This window comes from Crocuta crocuta, unplaced genomic scaffold (genome assembly GCF_008692635.1).
Source record: "Crocuta crocuta isolate KB4526 unplaced genomic scaffold, BGI_CrCroc_1.0 scaffold561, whole genome shotgun sequence".
Taxonomy (NCBI): domain Eukaryota; kingdom Metazoa; phylum Chordata; class Mammalia; order Carnivora; family Hyaenidae; genus Crocuta; species Crocuta crocuta.
Genome location: NW_027530529.1, coordinates 1,741,414 through 1,765,801, shown reverse-complemented (window position 1 = coordinate 1,765,801; position 24,388 = coordinate 1,741,414). Strand labels below are relative to the sequence as shown.

General features: G+C 47.2%; 1 protein-coding gene across 1 annotated transcript in view; it reads left to right on the top strand.

Annotated features, from left to right (window-relative positions):
• TENM4 (teneurin transmembrane protein 4) overlaps positions 1 to 24,388 on the top strand; it is a 380,776-nt gene that overhangs the window by 245,278 nt on the left and 111,110 nt on the right. The window contains exons 12-13 of the mRNA XM_077767572.1: positions 15,617 to 15,802; positions 23,088 to 23,114. Of these exons, the coding sequence (XP_077623698.1) occupies positions 15,617 to 15,802; positions 23,088 to 23,114 (213 nt within the window). The remainder of the gene's footprint in view (positions 1 to 15,616; positions 15,803 to 23,087; positions 23,115 to 24,388) is intronic.

Below are 24,388 nucleotides of genomic sequence, written 5' to 3'. Positions count from 1 at the left end.
GATTTTTTTACCCCAGTAGCAGGATTCATTGTCTTGCCACCTTGAGGAATGAAGAGGTGGGCGCAAAATGAGTAGGAAAGCTCTCTTTGCAGAGAGGGGACATTAGACATTGAATGCCTGCGACAATAGGCAAGGTTCCTTGTTTTATAAGGTTTCGGTCAGCCTTCCCCTCCCCCCTGTTCCCTCTCAGGTCCCACCCTTATTGGCCTGGTGCTCCCGGTGCTGGGTGGTCCATTCCTGATTGGCTCATTTCCATTGCATGAGGGGTGGCCTAAGGCCATACTTAGGTCTTTGGTCAAATTCCTGAGGGAAGCCTGAGGGGGAGTGGGTGGAGTCTGTTACCATCCTAGGAACCTTAGCCTGAGGGGGTTTGCTGTGGTCAGACACCCCCAACATTGCTCCTAAATAGGTGTTTTTCCCACCCAGGGATCTCAGGTCCTTATCTTTCCCTCTCTGCCTACTGAATGCTTTCTTCTTCTATCATAAAGGTAAAATTACCTACAGAATTGTTGTAAGGATTCAGTGAGAAAGTGTAGGTAGAGCGGTCAGCACAGTGGCCCAAGTCAGACACCTGGCAAAAGAGGCAACTCCCGTCACTTGGTGTTATTTGCCCCTGGCGGGGGCAGGGACACCGCCCTGAGCCTTCCCAGCGCTGCCCCCTAAATGCTCCTCTCACACTGTCATTGGGGACTATGGGCTGTGAAGTCAGCAGAAATCATCACGTGGTCCTTAGAGGAGGGAGGACTATGAAGAGGTGTCTCCCTGTTTGGCCCAGACAACAGGACTTGGTGAAAACAACTGAAATCAACATGCCCGACACTCTACGACCGGCCTCTGATAAAATGTGAGCCGTCAGAGTTCCCCAGCACTTTGGTTACGTTTGTGGAAACCATGAAGTCGGATTTTATACAAGCATTGACTCAGGCCTCTGAGTTCGCAATAGCTTGGCTTCCAACCTCATCTCAGAAATTCCTCCCAAAATCTTTCCTCATTCATGTGATCTTCCTTCCTGACAAACAGTGCAAGATAACTGTTGGGACAAATGCCTGTGGCCTGGAAGAGCACAGGTTACATGGCCCGCCCTCTGCACACCTGTGCCCTCAACTGCGGGCCCACCGGGATTGGCTTCTCAGGTCTCTGGGGTTGGTGGTAGTGGTGATGGTGATGGTGATTGCCAGTGCTGTGTTTAATAGAGAGGGTAAAGAGCTGGGGAGAGGAAATGACTTGTCCAGAGTAAATCAGCTTAGTGGTGGCAGGGTATGAATTAAATCTAAGTCCTCAGCTCTTGCCTCAAGCCCCCTTTCCATCCAAAGAGGTTCCCTTATCAGTAATCTTTTTTCCTGATAAGCCACAGGCTGGAGCCGCACATACAGAGCCACCCATTTCTTAGGGCTTACCAGTACCAACCCACTGAACTAAGCGTATTACAAGTTATCTTAATTAAGGTTCATACAAACCCTGTGGAAGAAAGTATTACTAGTTCCATTGTCCAGATAAGGAAACTGTAGCTCAGAGAAGTTCAGTTCCTTGCCAGCCTCGACACCCCCGCCATTGGTAAGTGGCAGAGTCTGGATTCACACCGGGTATATGGCCTCTGCCAAGCTCTGGGGCATACTGAGCAATGTATTGTCATTGAGCCCCTTTCTTGCCAAGCTGTGATCTCCATGCGGTCAGGGTGTGCCAGTATCCCTAGTGCAGGGCCTGTCTTGGGTTAGTTCTCAACGATGACTCAAGCAATGACTTACCCAGTGACACATCACAGAGGAAGCTATTGGCTCTGCCCAGGAAGATCCCAGAACACTACCAGCCTAATCTGTTCTCTACCTCCAACCCCAGTGCGCCCCCACACCCCCATACACACGCATGCACGCATCCACTCAGGGCTAAAACCAAATCCCTGGGCTCCTTCACTTTCCAGACCCAGCTCATGTTAATTTCATGTGCCATGCCAGCCGGCTGGAACCCCTCTGAGCAAGAGCTGGCATCATTTGGCCTCCTTCAGGCCGTCTTCCCCAGGGAGCAGCCATGCTGTGCTGGATGCCTCGTCAGCTTTTGCATAAAGTGGGCCCGCTCAGCAGCCAGGCTGGGCGGAACGACTCCCCCACCTCCCCCAAAGGTGTTAGCTGGCTTTTTATCCTCTTGGCTTTGAGCTGCCGTAGAAAAGGGAAGGAATTTAACCTCTCTGAGCCAGTCTTTACAATTGGAAAAGTCTACCTTTCTTTCAGAGCCTCAAGACTAAAGAGAATTTCAGGCTCTGCGACATTTTCCAGGACACCATTTCAAATGTGGTTGCTTAGACTCATCGTTTGCCCCTCTGCTGGCTCTCCCTTGGGTCTTCCTTCCCCTCCGCCCCAGCCCAGTAGCCTCCGTCCTCAGCCTCATAAATTCATTCCTCATTTCCACTGCTCTGTGAGCTCTCTCCAATCTTGTCTTCCATAACTGACTTTTATTTGAGAGAGCCCTCTCACTACATTTTATCCCTTTGGGTTGCTGGCTCAAAGAAGCGATACGTGGCAGACATTCTGCCTATAAAATGCCCATGCTGGTGGTTTATGATTCTTATCATTTCACTGCAATTGAGTTTCATGGGATAACAGGTGGAGATCTTTTAGAGATTCAGTGGTACAGGTTTGGAGGTAGCATATGCAGTCAGAAAGAATTGCATGGGATTTGGAGTGGGACCAAGCTAGATTTTTAAGACTGAGTTTATCCAAAGAATATGCCTAACGATACTTGCTTTGCGGGGTTGTTTTTTAAATTAGCTTTAATACATATGTATAATATGTATTATTATACACTCATACATAATATGTATTATTATAGCACTCAATAAATAAAGTGTATGTTTTTAAAATGCATGATTAAATCTAAATTAGCCAAACAGTCCCTTAGACTCTTGCAAATTTAAGTCTGAGGACAATTTATGTAGTGAAGGTTTAGACCCAGACCTGGATTCGAGTCTGTGTAACCTTGAACAACTTGCTTTCTCTCTCAGGGGCTCAGTTTCCTTGGGGTTTCTGACTCTCTACCACCAGCTCCCATCACTGGTCATGGAGTCCAGATGAAGTTATTAATATGCTGACATATTTATCCCCAAACAACAGCACAAGGGCCAAACAGCATTAGCGTCAGCTTCCACAAGGAGCTTTCTGAGCTCAGTTCCAGAGAGGAGCACAGCCCCACAGAGAGAGCACCCAGAACGGCTCCAGGTCTACACCTGTCCTTGGCAGGCACAAACACCCACCTCATTCACTTGTAACCCTCTCAGGCCTCCCTGTGTGCTGGCCGCTGTTCTGGGCACCGAAGATCCGAGAGTCGGGAGCCTCGCCCACCCAGGAAGTGACACCTAGTTAGGTGATGTGATAAGAGCTCTGACTGATGTGTATGCATGGGGTTTGGCAGCACCAGGGCAGGAGCAGAGAGCTCAGCCCGAAGACAGGTGGGACCGGAAGCTGAGACCGTCGTTCCCAGGGACGAGACCTGTGAGCCAGACCATTAGAAGGGCAGGGGAAGTGCAGGCAGACAGAACAGCATGTGCGAAGGACATAGGTATGCGGGGGCGGCATCTGGAAAATCCTTTCTCTGACCAGAGAGTTGGAGCCGTGGGGGGAAGGAGGGCCACAAAGCTAGGCGGGGTCCAAACCATGGGGTCTACTGAATGCCTTGCTGAAAATCTTGGATTAAAAAAATGCTCAATGCACAGTGAAGATTTCCCTCTCAGACTCCAGGTCAGAGCTCTTTCTTTAGCTCTCTCAGCCCATCCTGGCCTAGATTCCACCTTCACTAAGGGGGGACCTTTTAGAATTCAAACTCCAATCCTCTCAGCTGCCAGTTTGCTCTCTATTACTCTCTTCCCCTACCAAAAAGGCCAGCAAATCCCAAAGCATAGTTAACAACAAATACGACTGGAAAGATAGGGAACAGAGATGCTCTGATACCAAATTAAGTCACAGTTGACAGCAAAATAAGCCGAGTGTTTTAAAAAAAATAATAAGCCAGAAGTAGTAACAGGGTTAAAAAAAAAATTAAAGCTCTAAACATAGCATTCGCATTAGTGCTAAATTTTGAAAATGGTAATTCAATTTTATTTACGAGGCAAATATAATTACATTTAAATTTGAGGGAACAGAATTTAATTCTTATTAATGACAGAAAGACTGAGTGAGATGCTTTAATGCCAGAGAAATTGTCTTCTGTTCATGGATGGGGGAGAAAATTACATTCAGCGTGGAGCAGTCTCCCTGCTACAAGCCTCATGTGTATAGCTGGAATTGTTCCCTCTCTGAGAAGCATTAGCTTCTCAGCCCAGAAAGCACAGCACCGACATCCAATTAAACATCAAAAGGAAATGATCAGGCCGGGCTATTTCTGTATAGGTATGTTACAGGAGAAGGAACCTGAGGTTAGAATTTCAGCCGAGGAGTAATATCCATTGAGACTTGACATTTCCTGTACCCCTTCCCAACAGCAAGTGATAGCCTGAAATCAAAGTTCTGAATAATAAATATATGAGAGATTGACACTGAGGCTGAGAAGGAAGAGGAGGCGTTGGAACGAGGCAGTGACGAGCCCACCAGTCATCTGGAAAGTAGCGTGCAGTTTCAGACACAATGAGATGGTCAGTTCGTAACATTTAATCAAAGACTGGGAAATTGGGCCCAGACAGCCGTAGTACTAAACAGTGCCAGAGCTAAAGGTTGATAAACCAGGCGCTGGCAGCTTTGTAATTTAGTAGAATTTCCCCTGACAGCCCTAGAACATTTTCTATCAGAATTGGAGCTCTTCAGTATGTAAATATAAGCCTTCCTGAAATTGGACTTCAGAATCAGGTTTCTGTTTGGATGGCCAAGCCGATGGCTTATATACAATCTCCAGTTGTCTTCCTGAATCAAACCGCTGGTATCTAACTTGTAATTTAAAATAATAACTGTTCTTTGAATGGAAATTTTATTTACGTTTTACAGAGCTCCTTCATGTCTATGCTTCATGATTTATTCAGACAACAAATACAGAAGCCTGTGACACTGCAGGTGGTATTATTCCCAGGAAATCAGGGTTTGGAGAGCTTGAGGGACTTGCCCAGAGACACTCTGGGAAAACAAGTATTCAAACCCAGCCTTCTCTGGCTTCAGAGCCTCTGTTTTTCTCCTGCATTACTCTGCCACTGACCATTTCCAGGGTTTATGCTCAGTCTGTTGATGAGTCAGGTATTAGTTTCATAAGGTATCATTTCATTGGATACCACCGCCAAGACCCATGTAAACTGGAAGTACTACACGGGTTCAAGGAAAAGAGTGATTGCTTTCAGACGGGTAATCAGGGTGGCTTCCTGGAGGATCGTGGGATTTAAGGTGGGTGATGGAGGTGGGTGTGAGTTGGCAGAGATAGAAGGAAGAGACAAGCACCTTGCAGCATCCCATCGTACAAGTCAGAGATTTGCAACATGTACAAAGATGCAACAGAACATGGCATTTCCAGGAAGGACCTGTAGTTTGGAGTGGGTTTGCTTAGGATATTGGTGGCAGTAGCGAGAGGGAAAAGAGGTGAGAGAAGCTAGCGGGCATTCAGTCGTGAAGGGCCTCGAAAGAGTTTGGGTTTTATCTATCGGTGGGAGCCACTGAAAAGTTTTAAGCAGAGATGTGACATGGTAAGGTTCGGTTGTGGAAAGCATACCCTAACACTGGCATGCGGTTGAATGTTCCAGCCCTGGCCAAAACTCCACATGCTGGGCATGTTCTGTGGCTTCTGTGCTCACCAGCCCTTTCCTGCCTTGGTATCCTTCTGCAAAGTCAGACCCTATTTGGAGGACTCCCCCAAGCTCGATTTGAACTCCTCTAATTAGGAAGCCAGATACCCTCCAATTAAGATGAATAGCAGTGGCGTACTACTTCCTATGATAGGTGCTTCATAAAGTTTGAAATTCTGGCCCTGGGGGAATAGATGTGGAGACTGGTGTGCACCAACATCCTGGAATCCACTTTTCTGCTTGGTTTGAAAGCTTCCCGAGCTCCTCCAGTGAGGTGGAAGGCCATGTGGTTTCCAAGGCTCACTAGCTTTCTGCGAGCTAGATCTGTGGGATGGAGTGGTGGCCGGAAGCAGCACTGACCCTCTGGTGATAGAGATGGAAGTTGAAAAGCACGAGAGAGTGTCTTGGGTTTGGCTTCAATGTCAAAAGGAGACTAATTACTGTAAGGAAGTCGAAGGCTCCTTTCCTGTACCTTCCTCTCCTTCTGGCTTCTTCTTGAAACCTGCACTGAGACTAAAAAGCCATCTGCCCAATTTAGTGAAAGAAAGAGGAAGGGGGTGCCAAATTGAAACTCATTTGTTCAAAAATATAGAGATGTCTGTCTACAGGAGAGAAAGGTACCTTGTAATCGCCCTACTGTGTGCTGGGCATGGTGGCAGCCTGGCGCTCCTTTACACATATGGGTAGACTTTAGTTCCTTGAGCCTAGGGACAATTTAATATAATTTATGCATCTTCAGCCTCTAGGAGTATCTGGCACATAGTAGGTGCTCAGTATGTTTTTAAATCACGTTCAGGATTCTGGCAGCTAGGTATAATTATTGCCATTTCCTAAATGACAAAGAGAAGGCTCAGAGGGGTGCGATATTTGTTTTCTATATCTGGGAAGTAGCAGAAGAGGCTCTTAAAGTAGCTTTTGTGAATCCCAGCCTCTTTTCTGTGCAAAATGTAGGCCCTTGATGCAGTCAGACGATACATTTCCCATGTAAGATTCACTGGGGAATGTAGAGATCAATCTGGTGATGGCAGGGCTCTGGAGGCAACACAGACTAATTACCCTGATAAAGAAAGGTTCATGTCAAGTGCTTTGGGAAGGCAGGAGGTGAAACTCGTGCCAGCTGGGACACTAGAAGGAGGCTTCACAGAGGAGGAGCCAGAACTCAAAGCCAATGGAGAGTTGAACATGGGAAGATTGAGGTAAAAGGGGAACCCAGGCCACGGAAACAGCTTGTACAGAGGCAGGGAGGAGGGGCCACAGAGTGTGGTAAGGCCCCCGCTTCAGCCATTGTCTGGCTGGCCCCTTACATGACTATTTCCTAAGTCAGCCATGAAGTTCTTGCTCAAACGCTGACATATGTCTCCCTGTGGGACGAAGGACAAGGCACTTCCTCTCTCCCGGACCTCATTTTCCTGCCTACAGGATGGCTAGAGCCTCTCTGAAGTATCTTCTTACACTCTCATCACAAAAACGGCTCCAATTTTTTCTGCTTGTTTTCTCTCTTACCCCTACACTGACTTGAGGGAGATGCCTGGCCAGAAGCAGGCTACTTCCTGCCTAGCTCTGGCACCCTCTTCTCCATCGTTTTCCCCTAGTCCCATGGTCCTTCACCTCCAGCTCTTCTCCTTCATCACTCACGGCTCCCTTATCTCTACCTGTCTCCACATCCACCTTGCAAAATCCAGGACCATCCCAACCACTTACCATCCCTCAGCTTACAACCCGCTTCTGAGCCAGATCATCCCATGCTCGTGATTTTTAGCCTCTCCTGGGCCCTTCCAGCTGCAGTTTTCTTATACTTGTGAGTTCTTGCTCTCATTCCCCAAGGGGCTCTTTAAAGGTCCACCTCTATCCATAAACAGAGATTCTGACCTCACTGAGAACATTGAAGCCATTGGTGAAGTACTTTACCATTATCCTGGCCTGTCCCTTAAACAGGTCCTGGCCTTCATATCCTTCCCCAGAAGATGAGGTGCCCACAGAGAACTGTCCCTCAGATTGTGCTCCAAATCTAGTTCTCTCTAGCTACTCAGAGGCACCTCAGTTGTTTACATCATCCTCTTTCTCTCCCCAGGATCTTTAAAGTCTCTGTTCTCCTGGCTCTTTCCAGCACATAAACATGGTATAGTTGCCATACAGTGTCTACTCTGTAAAAGAAGTGGATGAAACAAGGCACATTATAAGGTGTTTATTTAAGCCTCACAGATGAACCTGAGATGTTAGTGTATAAACCCTGTTTTATAGATGAGAAAGCTGAGGCACAGAAAGATGAAGTAACTTGTCCAAGTCACATAATTGGATGGATGGATGGATGGATGGATGGATGGATTATTAGATGGCCTGGTGACTGGATAGATGATTAGATGATTAGGTGAATTGTACAGATGGATAGGCAGATAGACATATGGAAGATGAATAAACAGATAAACAGACACACAAACAAAAAGAAAAGTACTTAATATGGTAACACTGGGTCAGGGTGAGGAAGAAGATTATGACTGATCTCAGAGTTCTGTATTCGAGCTGGGGCGATGATCTAATACCTAACTAACAGTCATGGAAATGTGTCAAATTACAAATGAAGTTTCACCTCAACTTGGTCACACAAGTCAGTCACAGACCAAAGAGCAGTGTTAATCATGGCCACCTTTCATTCTAGCTAAGTACCTTTGAGCCATTCACTTAATCTCTCCAAGCTGTTTCCTCAGCCACAATACAGGAATGAAAATACCATTGCAGGACCGTTGTGAAGATTTAATGAGATAATATTTGTGGGCCACCAACAAGGCTTCTACATTTTCTCTTTATTTCTGCTTCAATAGTATGGCTCAGACTTAACATGTACCAGAATTTCAAAGAAATTCCTGAGCTGTGCACTAACTCCGATAAGCTAGTGATAAAACAGAAAATCCTAGCAGGAATCATTTAAAATTATTTAACCCCCTATTAAAATTTTTTAAGGACATTCTAAGAACCCCAGGTCCTAAGCAAAATAGAACTATTATCCCTTTTAGTGCTAAATACGGACTTAATAAAGGACTTTCTAGGAGGTCACATGGGGCCAAGACTCTGTTTCACCTGCCTCTGTTCCTTGCTCAGCAGGGAAGCCCACAGATCCTTGGGCGGGGACCCTTCCATTCCTCACTTGTGGCAATTTTGAGCATCTTTCCAAGTCACAGAAATTTTATGAGAAAAATATATGTAAGTCTGTCCCTTTAGGGGAATGCCACAGCTTCCCCTACCAGCTATTTTAATGAACAGGATTGTAAAGTAAGTCCAGACAAATTAAAACGTAGCTGCGCTAGGTCCCAGGCTTCATCCAGGCTCATATAGGGATTAACATTTAATGAGAGGAGCCTGGGGCAGCTTTTTCCCTTATGTATACACTTGGGGGCACAATTAACCAAGAGCCAAACCTTCTATCTTTCCCTACCCTTTCCACTTCTTCCTCGTGTGCCTACTCGCTTCCACATCACGGAAGGAGAATGGGCAGCAGGAAGAAGGAAGGTGTGCCTTAGAGTGCAGGGACTGAGACCTTTAAGATCACAGAGTTCTCGGTCAGAGATTGCAGCTGAGTCTCTAAGAAGGTTGGGCACAAAGGGGACTGAGCCCTGTGCAAATGTATCTAACCAAATAAATCTTGTACAATACGACCCTGAGACAGAGTCAAGCCCAAGTAATTTAACACCTCTTCCATGAAGGGCTTTTTTTTTTTTTTAATTCATATGTTCTTTCAACAAATATTTGTTGAAATCTGCTGTGCCATGCCTGGTGCTTGCTGCCAGGGACCCAGGATGAGAAAAAACTAAAGCCTGCCATTAGGTTAGCCATTGGTCTGGAGAAAAGACAGCCATGTGCACAGGTGGGGCAGGGCAGAGGTGCAGAAGAGAAGAGCCGTGGGCTTGGCTTTCCCTCAGAGAAGAGCGAGCATGTTCTTGGGCCCCGCCTGGTTCCTCTCCAAGGTCCTGTGTGCTTCAGTCAAGAACTTCACAGGCTTGCAGTCAGAACGGTAGGACAGCTGTGGATTTTTACGTAATTTCAAGAGAAAGCCAAGGCTGCAAATACAAATGGCTTCTTCCTGGGTTCCGATGGTCTTGGCCAATGGTGCCATGCGAGGTGACTAGAGAAAGCATACCTAAATTTCGAGGCTGATTACTACAGACTCTAATATTTTGCTCTTCAAGAAAACACTCCTCTTCAGGAAGTCCAGCTCTGATGATACAAGATGTCTTAAGTCCTCATCTGTCAGTTGTGTTCATAGCATAGCTTACCCAAGGCCTTCCACTTATACTCTTGTCTTCCATTGTCACCACTCACCCAGTAGGGAACCATCATTACTCTCCTCTTTTGGGGAGTAAAGACATATGACCCAGATTAAGTAATTCTCTGAGAACTCTACAAGGACCCAAGGAAGCTGGGGAGTCAGAATGTGAGCCCAAGTCTACCCTACGGATTGTGTTCTCTATAGTATTTTGAAGGATTCCTCTCAGACCCCAGCCCCTCCAACTGTCAGCCAGGAAGCGCTGATGCGTATCACGTGAAGGTCAACAGGCACTTATCAAATGCTCACTTGTATCGGATATATTACAGTCAGAGTTCACATCTGATGCTCTGACGTCAGTCCAGTATACGTGCCACTACACGTCATTTTCTTTCTCACAAGAGTACGCGTGTGCCCAATTTATTATACCCTATGTGCCAGGCACTATGCTAGAAGTCTTACTTCTCTACATGTGAACTTGTGTCACTGATGTCAGTTATGTCTGTCTGCCATGCTAGAATGTCAACTCCTTGAGGTCAGGAAAGAACCATGCCTGTCCCAGTCACCATCAGATCCCATCGCTGTAGGACTGGCATGTAGTGGGCACTCGAGAGACGAAACAAGTGAGAGCAATTCCTGCAACACCCCTGTCCAGTGGTCGGTGTCATCCCCGGATTACAAGCAAGGAAACCGGGCCTGGAGAGGAGCCATGACCCACATTTCACAGAGTACCACTTACATTACATAAAGGGTAGATGAGCTGTCAAAGCACATTCTTCAGAGCCATCCTATTTGGTTTCCAGCAACCACTCTGGGAAGTTATATCTGCTTTCATGTCACAGCAGAAATCAAGAAGGAAAACGAANAAAAAAAAAAAAAAAAAAAAAAAAAAAAACACGTAAGAAAAATCACAACAGGACCTCAACTCGAGACCAAATGATAAAGTAGCAGCTCGGGTTTCTGCTCCCATCAGGAGTCAGTGAGTCTCCCACTCAGGCGGAGAGGCCGTCTGCAGAGGGGAGTCTGAACACCGACAGGTCGTGTTACCATCAGTTAGCACCCCATAAACATCAAGGTCACCCTGTTCAGGCCCCTTCCATTAAAACGTGTAAGAGCTCACAACCCAGCTTGTAAAAGGCTGATGGAGAGGTGCCCAGCCAGCAGGCAACCTCAGCTTCGTGCCAGGAGAGCGTGTCTAGTGTAAACTGGTGAGGAAATGCAGCGTTTGGATGGGCAGCCCGGCGGTCTCCAGATGACAGAAGTAAGACTGAGTGTCTGGGAAATTCTGCGGACCGGGATCTCATTTCATTTCGCAAATATCCAGGGCCTGACTTGGATGTAACAAAAGATCAGCAGCAGGGCGGGGAAAGGAGACCTGCCTGCTGGAAGAACCAGGAGACCCCGCACAGGAGAGCCTGCCTCTTTGCTGATCAGTCTCGTTAATCTCTGAGTGTCTGTCCTACCTACTGCCTGGGAATTGTCACAAGGAGCACCAGGTGACCGCATGACCTTGTGGAATTCGCCCATGCCCTCTGGGTCTCAGTGGCCTCACCTCTAGGACAGGTAGTAACCTGGTGTTCTCACAGCCTGGTTGTGGTACTTAAGTGAGAAATCGCATATGAAGAGTGCTTCGTAAACTCTAAAACCTGATAGAAGTATTAGCTGTTAAGCCAAAAGTGGCCCTCCCGCTCATTACCCCTGTGAGACGGTGAAATGGGAATTTTTTTTATACCTGTTTCACAGAACTAGAAAGTGAGGCTCAATGAGTTTTGTAACGTGTAACCTGCAGGTCGCCCAGCCAAGAAGTGGCAAAGCAAGAGTGGACCCCAAATCTGTCTGATCCTAAAATTCATGGTTTTTTATTCACTGTGTATAACGCAACAAGGTGCGGCAGTAACAGCTATGGATTATGTGGATAATCTTTGGATTCCATTATCAGTTTGTGCTTTGTCTGGATTTCGATCTCCCAGAGGACGGAGATTATGTCTAGTTTTTCTCTGTATTCCTAGCACCAGCCAGCCTTCAGCACATAGTAGGCATGCGTGGAATACTATCAGAAGATGAATGATCAGTACGAATCTATTGATACATGCTCTATGTCAGACACCCTCTGAAGGCATGCTGTCACCACTCCCATTTTACAGAAGAAGAAATTCAGCAGTGGAGTAGGTAGTTTGAAGTCACATAACTGGCAGAACATATTTGGGATTCCATCTGAGTCTAAGTCTTTTTATTTTTCTAATGTATATATTTTTTAACATTTATTTATTTTTTGAGAGACAGAGCACAAGCAGGAGAGGGGCAGAGAGAGAGAGACAGAGGGACACACAGAATCTGAAGCAGGCTCCAAGCTCTGAGCTGTTAGCACAGAGCCTGACGCGGGGCTCGAACCTACGATCGTGAGATCATGACCTGAGCCGAAGTCAGAAGTTTAACTGACTGAGCCCCCCAGGCGTCCCTGATTCTGAGTCTTAGGCTCTTTCATCCACACTGGTTCCAGATCAATTAATATAGGAATGACGTACCTGTTAGCTAAGGCCTAAAGTCAGGCAAATGCTGGGGAAAGCCTGCCTCTTCTGTTCTGGACCCCCTTGAACTCTCCATACCCTATTACGTGAAAAGGCCAAGGCTTTGGCGCCAGCAGCCTGTCCCTCTTCCTGGCTCACAGCTCAGTGAATAGAAGCACCGTTTGCATTTGTGGTTTACCTTTACACCATAAACTGCCACGTGGAGAAAGTGCTGTGTCAGCCAAACAAATGATAAACTAGTCTTCCCTCCCAGGTGTCTCAGGGTTAAGTTCCAACCCTGAGGCAGGCCCAGCCTCAGAGTCACCGGGGGTCACTGCCCTGCAGAAGGGATAGAAATGTCAGACACAGGACTTAGGAAGGCCTGGGGCCTGGAGAATGTCATTCTTTGTCTTGAGGAAAGCCCAAGACGGACTGTAGGAGAAGAAGGGAGGGAAGCTTGAAGAATGTCCTGAGAAAGCCATATTTGATGTGGCGGCTGTACTCCACAGCCCCACCCCAAAATGGGAAGTTTTCATAAGGGCAGCTCACTAGAGGTAGGCCTGGACTGACTCTCGGCCAGGCTGTGCAGGACGTATATGAATTGTTTTACATTCTCAGGAGCCTGTCACCCCAGGCGCACATGGATTCATCCGTTATCCAGCAAATCCCAATTAAGGGTCTGTTCTGTGCCAGGGTCTGTGCTGGGTACCAAACATAGATGTGATCAGGAGAATTGCGTCCACCCTCAGATATCCCTAGTCTGACAGTGACACAGGCACAGAAACAGAAAATCAAATTACCACGTAATATGGAAGGACCAGGAACAAGAGAATAACCACAGGGTGTGAGTCACATGCTTCTCAGAGAAGGAGAGACCCTTGAGCTGAGCCTGGGGGTAGCTTATGCTGTGTAACATGGAGGGTGTTTATAGCATACATTCGTATGGTCTGAGAGCTAGAAGACACCTTAGATGTCATCAGATTCCCTCTGCAGTAGATGAGGAAACCAGCACCCAGGGAGGGGACGTGACCTTCCCAAGGTCACACAGTAGATGAGTGGCTGAGCAAGCAAGGACCTGATGCACCTGGTTCTTGGACTCTTGGTTTAAAACTCACTGTCCTGAGAAAACTTTCTTGAGTTAGTCATCTCTGCCCTGCACTTTTCCATGTTCCACTTCACTGAGTGCTCACCGCAGCCCTGATGGTCAGCAGAGGGGACGTGAGGCGGCATCTTCACTGCCCGCATCAGTGAGGTCAAAGAGCCTGCCCACAGCCACACAGCTCAGAAGCTCCTGAGCCTGGTGTAGGACCCAGGTCCCCCCAGCTGCAGGCCAAGGCTCTTTGCACCCATTTTATAGTGGCCCCCCCACCTGAAAAATCCATCGTGTCCCTGCATAAAGTACTCCCCTGTTCAGGTAGTGTGCTTGGCTAGGTGTCTGGCATAGGCATCTGTTGTGTTCTGTTTTGTTTTTAATTCTTTTTTTTTTTAATGTTTCTTTATTTTTGAGAGAGACAGAGCATGAGTCAGGGAGGGGCAGAGAGAGAGGGAGACACAGAATCCGCAGCAGGCTTCAGGCTCCGAGCTGTCAGCGTAGAGCCCAAAGCGGGTTTTGAACTCACAGACCGCGAGATGGTGACCTGAGCCGAAGTTGACGCTTAACCGACTGAGCCACCCAGGCGCCCCTTGTTTTTAATTCCTAGGCATTGTAGCCGTTGCCTTGTAGGTTGATATGAAAGGTCTGAGCCTCTGAGATCTAATTTTGATTTAGCTCCTTTCTCAAAAATAGCTAGACTATTAGTAGCTTCTAAACCAGGAATACAGCTTGGAAGATTCCAAGCTGTCATGGGCAAATGCAACTTGACACAGTGCCAGTTAATTTAGTTTGAAAGCGAATGAAAACATTGGGATTTTCATTTGAAGACTGTGGGGCCATGAGGCCCAGACTGCAGGCAGGGTCTCCATCACAGTCCTGGCAGAGAGCATCGGTGGCCACAGCTGCTCAACTTGGTTCCGAAAACCTGTTTCGTAGCTTTCACAACCCCTGCCTGTGCAACTGTGAAGCTGTCACTGGCCGAGAGCCGAAGTGGCCTGTGAATCGGGCCGTGTGTGTTTTGTGCCGACTCACAGACAGGCCTTTTGTGAAGGGCTGGGCAACCCCATGGGCTGTGAGATGGTGCCCCAACTGTTTGCTTTGGATCGGAAGGGTCATTGAGGTGGTACGTGGAGTGGGAGTGACCGAGCAGTGTGTGGAGGCTAGAGCACAGGCAGCAGAAGCACAGAGACAGCCCCAGAGTACATGCCGGGGTGTGGGGGACTGGCCTCCTTTTCACCCCACCTCCATGGCACTCAAGACCGGGATGAAGTGCAGACCCCAGGCCCCCTGCACGTGCCCCAGCCAGATCCACGAGCGCTTCACTTGGCGAACCGGGACTCGTCCTCACTTTGTTTTCACACATAACCAGTTTTTAATTAAATTCGACTTTTCCTCACATCTGTTCGGAAGGCCGGTCCCCTTTAGAGGTGGCAGGCACAGAAGCGGGGACAGGCTGGCAATAGGGGAAAACAAACAGAGCAGAGCCCTCCAATCTGCCCTGTTTTGGTAGGAAAACAGGCTCAGGACAGGCTTTTGCCTGGAGAATTGTTCTCATCCGAGGGTCATTGTTCAGGGAGATTTGGCTCCCACGCCTCATGGGAGACGGGGTGGGTAGCCAAGGGTGACTCTTGTTTCCAACAGTGACTNTGTAAGTTGTTGTATGTGTGTGTATGACGTGTGTATTTTCCTCTCATTATGAATCACATGTTCTGTTTTGTTAGTAGCCTCTGTGTTCACACACATACACATAATACAGGAAATGATTTATAACAAAATTGTCATGTGTATTTTATGCAGCGAATTACAGCAGCGGATTAAAGTAAATGATGAATTAAAAAAGTAAACTTTTACCGCTTCTAATGCTTCCTAGTCGATGCTAAAATGTGCTCAGTATGTAAATCCTTTTAATTTATTTTCAGTGGTTTTGTTTCTGAGTTTCAGACGATGCCTTGCTTATTCATTCTCCTCCCTGCCGCCCTTCTCTTCTGCTCTCCTTCCTCTTTTCCATACAGAAATCTGTTCCGTGGACTGCGGCTCGCACGGGGTGTGCATGGGGGGCACCTGTCGCTGTGAAGAGGGCTGGACCGGCGCCGCCTGCAGCCAGAGAGCCTGCCACCCGCGCTGCGCCGAGCACGGTACTTGCAACGAAGGCAAGTGCGAATGCAGCCCCGGCTGGAACGGCGAACACTGCACCATCGGTATGGCGGGCCCAGGCGGGGGGTCTCCTGCGGGACGAGCTGAGGGCGCTAGCTGACTGTCTGCATGGGGGAGCTGGGCAAAACGTCCTTTCATCTGGTGACATTATGGTTGGCATTTCCCAGCTTCAATTTGACATAAGCCCACAATGGGCCAATTTTAACCTTTTCCTTCCCAGTCTGCATTTCCCAGAGGTCTGTTAGCCCTTCCTGGGCCCACAGTAGGGTTCTGTGTTAGGCTGGGGATCGGGAGTAAGGCACACAACTGCTACCACTTAGCAGCTAGCCGTGGGCTGTCCCAGTGCTTCTTTGAGCCTCCGTTTGCTCACCTATACAATGGGGATCATACTGCATATAAAGAAGAGGGGGCCCTGTGCATGACTGTAGCACAGGCTGGCACATGGTTCAGTGCTCAGTAAGCGTGGCCATTATTATCAAATTCATGATCTGGTTGGAGCGCTTGGGCTTAGCTCTGAGGCCCCCACACCCCCTGGCCATCAAGTCCAGAGCTCCGAGAGAGGCCTGGAATCCTGGGGAAAGCTTCCCATGGGCCCTCCCACTGGGCCTGGCTCCCTCCCTCCCTCCCTCCTTCCCCGTGCTTGCTTGCACCCAGTCTGCTTCCGTCTCCTCTGTCCTCTCCAGGGGCTCCTCGCAGCCCCCTCCCCCCCAAACAGCACTGTTGGCAACTCTCAGTGCAAGCTGATCACTCCATTCCCTTCTTCCTGCCTTTCCTGCTGCTTTCGTTGATTTTAAGCACCACCAGACGTTTTGCTTGGTTTATTATCCTGGAAAGGGCACTCACCGAAAGCTCTTTATTGAATCAACTGGTTTGTGTGTGTGTTTTAACTTCTTCCCCTTCCATTTTTTTCAAAAGGAGGGTCTGTGATCAGATGGTGAGCACATGGCTTTGGAAGGCAGGGTTCCGGGTGTCCCTCTGATGCTGAATTCAGGTCACCTCTTGGGTCTTAGGGAAACTGGAAGACAAGCCCCAGACCTTTTGAGGGACAAAGAAATTCTGAGCGAATGGAGCCACTGCTCTCATTTTTCTTAGGCTTCATCCCTTTTGTTTTATAATCTGAAATTTGCCTGTGTTCATCATTCCCCACCCCCACAGCATCACTCTGTTTATAAGTGGCTTCAGAATCCCTTGCACTTATTAATATTAATAATAATGGCTTCTAATTTTTGAGTATTTCAATGTGCCAAGCATGTGCTCAGGGCTCTAACTGCCTTATTTCGCATTCCTACTGCTAACGGTCACCCTCTGAAGTCATACATAATATTTCCTCCTTTTCGGGAACCTGAGGCTCAAGGTCACTTAGCTTTTAAGAGGTAGAACTGGCATTTGAGGCTTGGTTTTCTGAGCCCCAGTGCCTGGGCTCCTCACCAGCTGCTTGCTGTGAAGTCTTCAAGGCAAAGCCCAAATTTTCTACGGAGCCGTCTGGCTCACATCCTTCCTAGAGGCTGTGCCTTCTCATTATGAGTTGCAGACCTGGTTTGCCCACTGTGTACTCTTAACAGAGCCACCCGGAGCCAAGGGCAGCCCTTCCTGCTTTGTCACTAGCAGAAGGTGCCACAGCATCTTGACTGCACACTTCTGGGTGGCTTCCTCATGTCAATGTCATCCTACCTTGCGATGGTCCTGGACTCCCCTTGATGAGAAGTGGCCCTAGTCATGCACAGGGCCCCCTCTTCTCTAAACCCTACTCTCCCCACACCCTCACTTTCCACCATGACTGGGGACAGGCTGACCTTTCAGCCTGCCAGCCCAGAAGACGACCCTGTCCCTATTAAAACCAAAATCAGAGCCCAGAGAGAATGCATTCTGCTTTCTATCACTTGGTTGCAGAGTCCTCAACTCACCTTGCCAAGTTCCTAAAAGTTTAAGGATGTCAGACTTTTATAAGATGAAAGCATCTCACCTCAGTCAAATGACAATGAGGGAATTCAGGAAGTTCTCCCTCAGCTCAGTCGCACGTGATTCGTGACAGGGTTGGTGGGCAGGCTGCGCTGTGTCTCATGTCTTGTAGATGTGCAGCAGCCTGGACTAAAGGACATCCCATTTATTCTGATGCCAGAGAGTCAAACCATCCCACCCCACTCCCATCTGCCCTCCCCTCTCCTCCCCTGCACACCCATGTACCCGTTGTCACTCTGTAAGAGCTAGCTCCTCTCTGGGATTGCAGATGCTTTTTCTCCTCCAGATAAGAAATGTTTCCAGGTAAATGAGCATGATTCAAGAGGGAGGCCGACAGTCCTAAATACCAGAAAAATGTCACAGGACATTGAAGAAGTAATGGACTAAGTCATAGTGGCTCAGATGAAAGGACATTGGCTCGGAATTCTGTTACCTTTCATTTTGTGGTGAGCATTTCGTGTGTCCCTGTCTAATCTCCCTGCATGGCAGCTTTGCTCTCCGTGGGTCTCTGTCTGTGGCCAGCTGCATCCCCAGTGGAAACCCAACACCCTAGTGCTGAAGGAACACTTCAGTAACCTTGTCCAGTGAAAGGGAAGGGATAGGGGATGCAAATGAGGAAAACAGCAGGGCGGTGCCTTCTTTTTCCTTTTGGAATAAAATGAAGAGAGATCTCTTTTTAATCTTTGATGGTGACAAGAAGCGCTGCCTTCTGTTTCCAGGGAACTTAACTCCATTTCAGGATCATTTAGGAAAAGACAAAAACTGTTGATGCAAAGAGTTAGAAATCCAAAGTGTTAAATGTTTTCTTGTTATCAGATTTCATTATTATACAGTAGGTCAGTAGAGCGCAGCTAGCCCGTGTGCTGTAATTTAGTGATGTCCCATCCCAGCAAAAAAAACGGAATCCAAGACACTGATTACGACACCTCCATACAGTGGAAACAAGTGCAGAGGGCCTGTTTGTTTATACACTGCTGCCCTCCATAAACAGGAAAGAATGATTTGATTACCTGCCAGCTGGCATTAAACAGTAAGACAAGTGTGAGCTCCTTAGGGTCAAGTCCCCAGCCTAGGAATCTCTTCACCGCGGTGACATTACCTGGGGCAGATTATTATAGCAGGAATTAAATATCTCCTTGCAGAGGCTTTGGTCCATCTTTTCTTTTATGGAACCACTTGACATTTCTCAAAAGAGGTTGATTTTCAGAACAAAAGGGAAAATGGGCAGTGGCATCCTCTTTAGTGACCATGTTTTTTTCAACAAACAAGACTATTTCACATTGAATCCTAATTCCTTCTGTTAAGAACTGTCTGTCTCCCTGCATCTTGGTGAGTGTCCCATGGGCAGCCCACATGGCCGCTGGGGGCTTCATTTTCTCCCTCTGTGAATCACAGAAAGGGGGTGCCGAGGAGGCCTCCTGAGGGATGGTGTGCATGCCCCCTCCTCCACTGCCCGCAGACCCGCACACCCAGCATCCGCAAACTGAGTTACCCTGATCTTAACATATCCCCCAAGTAAGAAGCGATTTTTCATGTTCACTCTCACTCGTCAGTAGTACTCCCACTTGTGTAGATGAAACCCAGTTTCCCTAATCCAGCAGTTAAGGTAAGATGAATTGGTACAGGCCTATTTCTCAAGTATGTGGTCAACCCAGAGTCCTAAAAAGCCTATTTTGCAATGTCTCTTCCAGGAATTTCATGGGTCTCAAGTCTGGGGCTTGACCTCCCACTTCTTTAGAGAAAGCTAAAAGTCATAGTTAAATTTGAGAAGGTGTCTTAATTTTTTCCCTATATCATTGAAACCAGTACTAACATTTTTGGTCACTTTTATGATAGTTCTTTTATTCAGTCCGGTGCCCCTTGTCTTTAAAGTCTCAGAACACATGTGGGAAATGCTAGCTTCTGATTACATTTGTAAAATTCCAACCTTGACCCCAAAGCTGTGATTGTTCAAGATGCCAGATACACAGTTATTTACTAGGCTTCAGGAGAGCTGTCCAATCACATAAATCTGGATTCTTAAACAAATCCTCCTCTGGGAGTAAAGATCAAAAATAATACTCAGATGATGCAATTACTCCAGTGAGCAAAGCCAGACTTCATGATGAAGAGAAATTATAAAGAAAGACCACAAAACTTTCTGGAGTCCTTGGCCCACTGTTGACTGATAGCTCTCAGGTTCCTTGTGTGTAATCAGACATCCCTTAACTGAGAGCTTACAAGATGCCCACAAGGCGTCAGCGCGTGTATGACAACCCTGTGCTTTTCCTTGAAAGCACTCTCTCACTACAGGACCCGTGACCTGAGTGGAGAGATGAGAAAATGGATGGGCCTCTACCCCAAGTTATCAGAGCGGAAGCTTGCTCAGTCTCTGGTTCTGGGAGATTTTAGCCCACATGTGATAGGGGTGGGAAAGTCAAAGAAGGTTAAGCGGGCTTTGTGAGTCCCTCTCAGGTAGATACCATTAGCCACTTACTCATTGATCCTTCATCCAAAGAGAGAAGGGGGTTTATGTATCCAAGGTCCTAACAAGAACATCTCGACGATGGTTTGTCAAACATCTAAAGAAGTTCACACAATCATAACCACCCTGACCATCACCTGCCATAATGAACCTTGTCTAATCTGCCTAATATGTACCAGTGATACAACCGTTACAGTCAGCAGAGGCTCCCGGAGAATGAGAATGAAAAGGCTCATGCCATGTTCTTCACAGCTTTTGATAGGGGCCCCCTGAGGCTTCTCAGGATTACCCTGAGAGAAACTTTTGGAAACCTATGTTGGTACAAGCAAGTCAAGGGAAGAAGTTTGCATGTTGGGGGTCATAGAAGTGCTACAGAGATCTAAGACTTCACAGACTCGTGCCAAAGGCTGAGAGTCTGTATCATGAATAGCTGTATGCCACCACTATCTCTAGTTTCTTGTATAGTGACAGGAATAGAGAAAGAGTATAAGAAACATTTGTGCAGTGTTAAAAATAAATGAATGAATGAATAAATAAATAAATAAATAAGAATGGCCCAAGAGGAAAAATGACTTAACTGTCATCACCTTCATCCCAAAGTCCTGAGGAGAAAGATGAAGGAATTCTGTGAAGTCCCGAATCCACCATCCACAATGCAAATTCATGGACTTTGTGTCTTCTTTTCTGAAAGTTAATGTTTTAAAGTCATGATGAATTCTTAAGAGATTACGTTCGAGGGCATATGTACCAAGATTTTCAAACAATAGAAGCATGAACAGCAGTATGGACACCTGCATATGGCTTTTATAAATAAACAACATTGGACTACAGAGACCCCAGCTATCCCTTTCATTTTCAATAGACAGAGACAAGGAAGCTCTCTTCTGTTCCCAGAAAACTTTTTGGGAAGATTAGTGGACAGAGTAGATATAATTTGTACTCGTCACCGCAGCCAGGATATCACCCTTAAATTTGGAGATAAGCAGGTTTTCCTTGTGAGAGAACTCCCTCCCAGCGGATGCTGCGTGATGGCATGGCCCCCTGGATCCCGCTGATGGTGTCTCCTTTCTACCCCTGCAAGAGAGACTCCAGCGCACAGCAGTCTGTGCTCACGACCCTCTGCAAAACTCTGCAGATCTGAAAGCCGAGAACACCACCTGAGCCAGGAGGTCCCGCAGATGCTGTATGTGATGATGTACCGTGGGAGGTGACGTCTAAGAAATTTTAGGTCACTCTGAAAAACTAGATGAATGAGCTTGACAGATAAGACTAGCATGACGGATGAATCAAGAATCAAGAAAGGCTTCACCTTCGCCTGAGATGCTTCCTGGGTGGCATTACCTGTGGGCTGGCCCTACTTTTCATTGTTCAGCATTTCACAGCTTTGTTTATTCACTCTTGCCATAATAAGCCATTCTCCCCCACTTTCCTTTCCTGTATCCTGTGATCTCACAGACTCCATGACGTCTACACGAATGAAGGGGAAGCACGCAGGCCCAGTTAAAACCTCCTCTTCCCAATTTTCCACTTGGCTACGCATGCATCTTTTGGATGCATCTTTCATCTCGAAGCAGATACCACGTGGAAACCTCAAGTCAAAACATAGCCTCTCATCCACCAGTCTTTTGAGGCTAATATATATTGATGAACAGCAATGGTGTCTATCCAAGCTAGAGGACTGAAAAAATGAAATTTATATTTTTTTATGAGGAGAGCAAGAATGTTCCAACAGTTTATAGAACCCCAGGGCTTCCAGATAAGGCTCTGCCATGCAGTCCAGTCCTGGAGTCCTTTAGATTCGTGTGTGAAATCAAGCTGAGGGAGACCAGCCTGACACAAAGCATCAGGCCCTTCAGGAGAGAGCCATCGGTCTGGCCATTGTGGGGGTGCATGGAGAGGAACTGTCATGGGAGGGGTGGAAGGGAAGCTCCCCAGAGGGCTATGACTGTAGCCCGGGTGGGGAAGATGAAATGGCACTACTGACTGATGCTGGGAACGAAGAGGGCTGCCCTGCTTTTCAACACGCAGCCACATACATGCACCATGAGGTTTCTTTCAGTGCACTGCTTGACCCTCCTCCTCACAAGAGAAACAAAACCTTAGATCGCCAAGTAAGCCCGTGCTTGGATGCAACCCTTCCAATGGAAAACAGAGCCAGCATCATTCTATCTTTTGAGTTAATGAGCACTGAGAAGTGGTCAGGTTTTCTTTTCTTTTCCTTGTCTTCCACAGTGGCATCCGTCAACCTGCACCTTACATTCTGTGTAAGATGCACAAAGGAGAAATGCATCTTACTTGGGACACCAGGCACTCTGCATTCAAGTCTCTGTGGGCACCTGTGTCTGTGGAAAATTCATGAATGGCAGACAGATAATGTAGCAATATATGTGACCAAAGACTCAACCCACTCCCCCAGCCCATATCGAAGAGTTTTGCACAGCTCTGAGTTCCAGCTCTCTGGAAGCCCCTCCACCCAGACAGGGTGCCCTTGTTCTTACACGGCTGCTTCCCCCAAAGCTCTGGGTGGACAAGGGGCAAGTTCTAGTTTTCCATAAAGTAGAACAAAGCTGGCAGAGCAGGAGCATGGCCACTTTTGCAGCTTCCCATTCTCCTTTTTCTCCTGTCTCCCCTACCCATATGTCTTCTTACATATGATCACATTTCCATACTCCCGGATCGTAGACTGAGTACAAGTTCCTTTTGGTCCTTTCTGGAGAATGTGCTTGCTCTCCCTCCTCCTCTCTCATGTCATCTTGTCTTTGGTTTTATTTTCGCCACCGTGGCAGGTCTGCCCCAAGTGTGGGTTGCGTCCTCCTGTGTCTCCTCAGCACCCAGCATGGTTATGTGGCAGGCAGAACTGCACTTACTGGATCCTACCTTAAATGTCCTGTCTTTTATTTCCCAAGCGCACTATCTGGATAGGGTAGTTAAAGGTATGGTCTTCCTTCCTCTATTTTCCTATTGTCTTCGTGTGTGTGTTTGTGTATGAGCATAAGAGAAGAAATGTGTATATAAGAAATGTATATACACCCCGTAAGCATGGTGTCTGGATGCTGCCACATCCCCGGCTTGGTCACGGCATCCACTACCCAGAGGGTGGGTTTTCGGTCCCGTGGTGGCTGATATACCTGGAGCATCATTCTTCCCTCTGAAGTGCTCGGTCTGTCTGTGACATCACCATTGTGCTGTCCCCTCTTTCCCTCCCCACACACGCACACACCGTTCACTCTTTCTGCCCCATCATATGTCACCCTAGCCATCCCTTAAACAGACCCTGGTCCATCAGAATTAAGATCCGGAGGACCAGGGTGGGTGGCCTGAGAAAAGAAGAGGCCCCAGAGCAAGCTAAGAAATCTTCGCAAGTGCATTACATTCCTGTTGTCATGTTCATTCATCCAACAGCCACATGTGGAGCACCCACTGGTCCTATGCCGCGTGCTTGGTACCGGGACGGGCTCTGGGGAGTTGGGGAAACGGACCCGTGACCTCAGGGAGTGGATGGTCTGTTTGTTTGGGGTTTTTTCCCTTTTCAGAGAAGGCCCAAGTTTGGTAAGTCTTATCTTTGAGGGGTGTTCCCTACAGGCAAAGTAATTCCATTTGAAACATCTTCATTAATTAGATAGTGCCTAATTTTCCAAATAGGCCTTATTACTCTAAGAATTATGTCCGAGAAAGATCGGCTATGTGTGTACCTACAAAAGACTCCAAGCCCCCTGAGGAGAAATGCCATGCCATAGTCGTCTTGTTGTCCTCAAGTCTTGACACGTCACCTGGCACAGAATAGGTGGTTAGTGGTTAATGACAGATACTTCAGTGTCAGGCTGCCTGAGCCAGAACCCCAAGTCCAGCAGTTAACAAGCTGGGTGACCTTGGACAAGTGATTTAACCACCCTTCACTTGAGAGTCCTTCTAAAATAAACTTGATAACAGGATCTACCTTGTAGAGTAGGCGTGAGGATTAAGTAAAATAATGAATGTAAGTGCTTAGCACATGGGCAGGGATGATGCTCAATAAATGTTAGATATGCTATTTTATCATTATATCTTTATTCTCACCCTTAATTTGGAGGACTTCATTAGCCAGGCTAATTTTTGAAATTGTAAAGGAAACAGCTAAATTGGCTTGTGATAAGAGATAGCAACTGCTACTTAAAAACGCATGGAAAGGGTTTGGGGGAAATATAAATGACTGAGTACTTTCCAACTA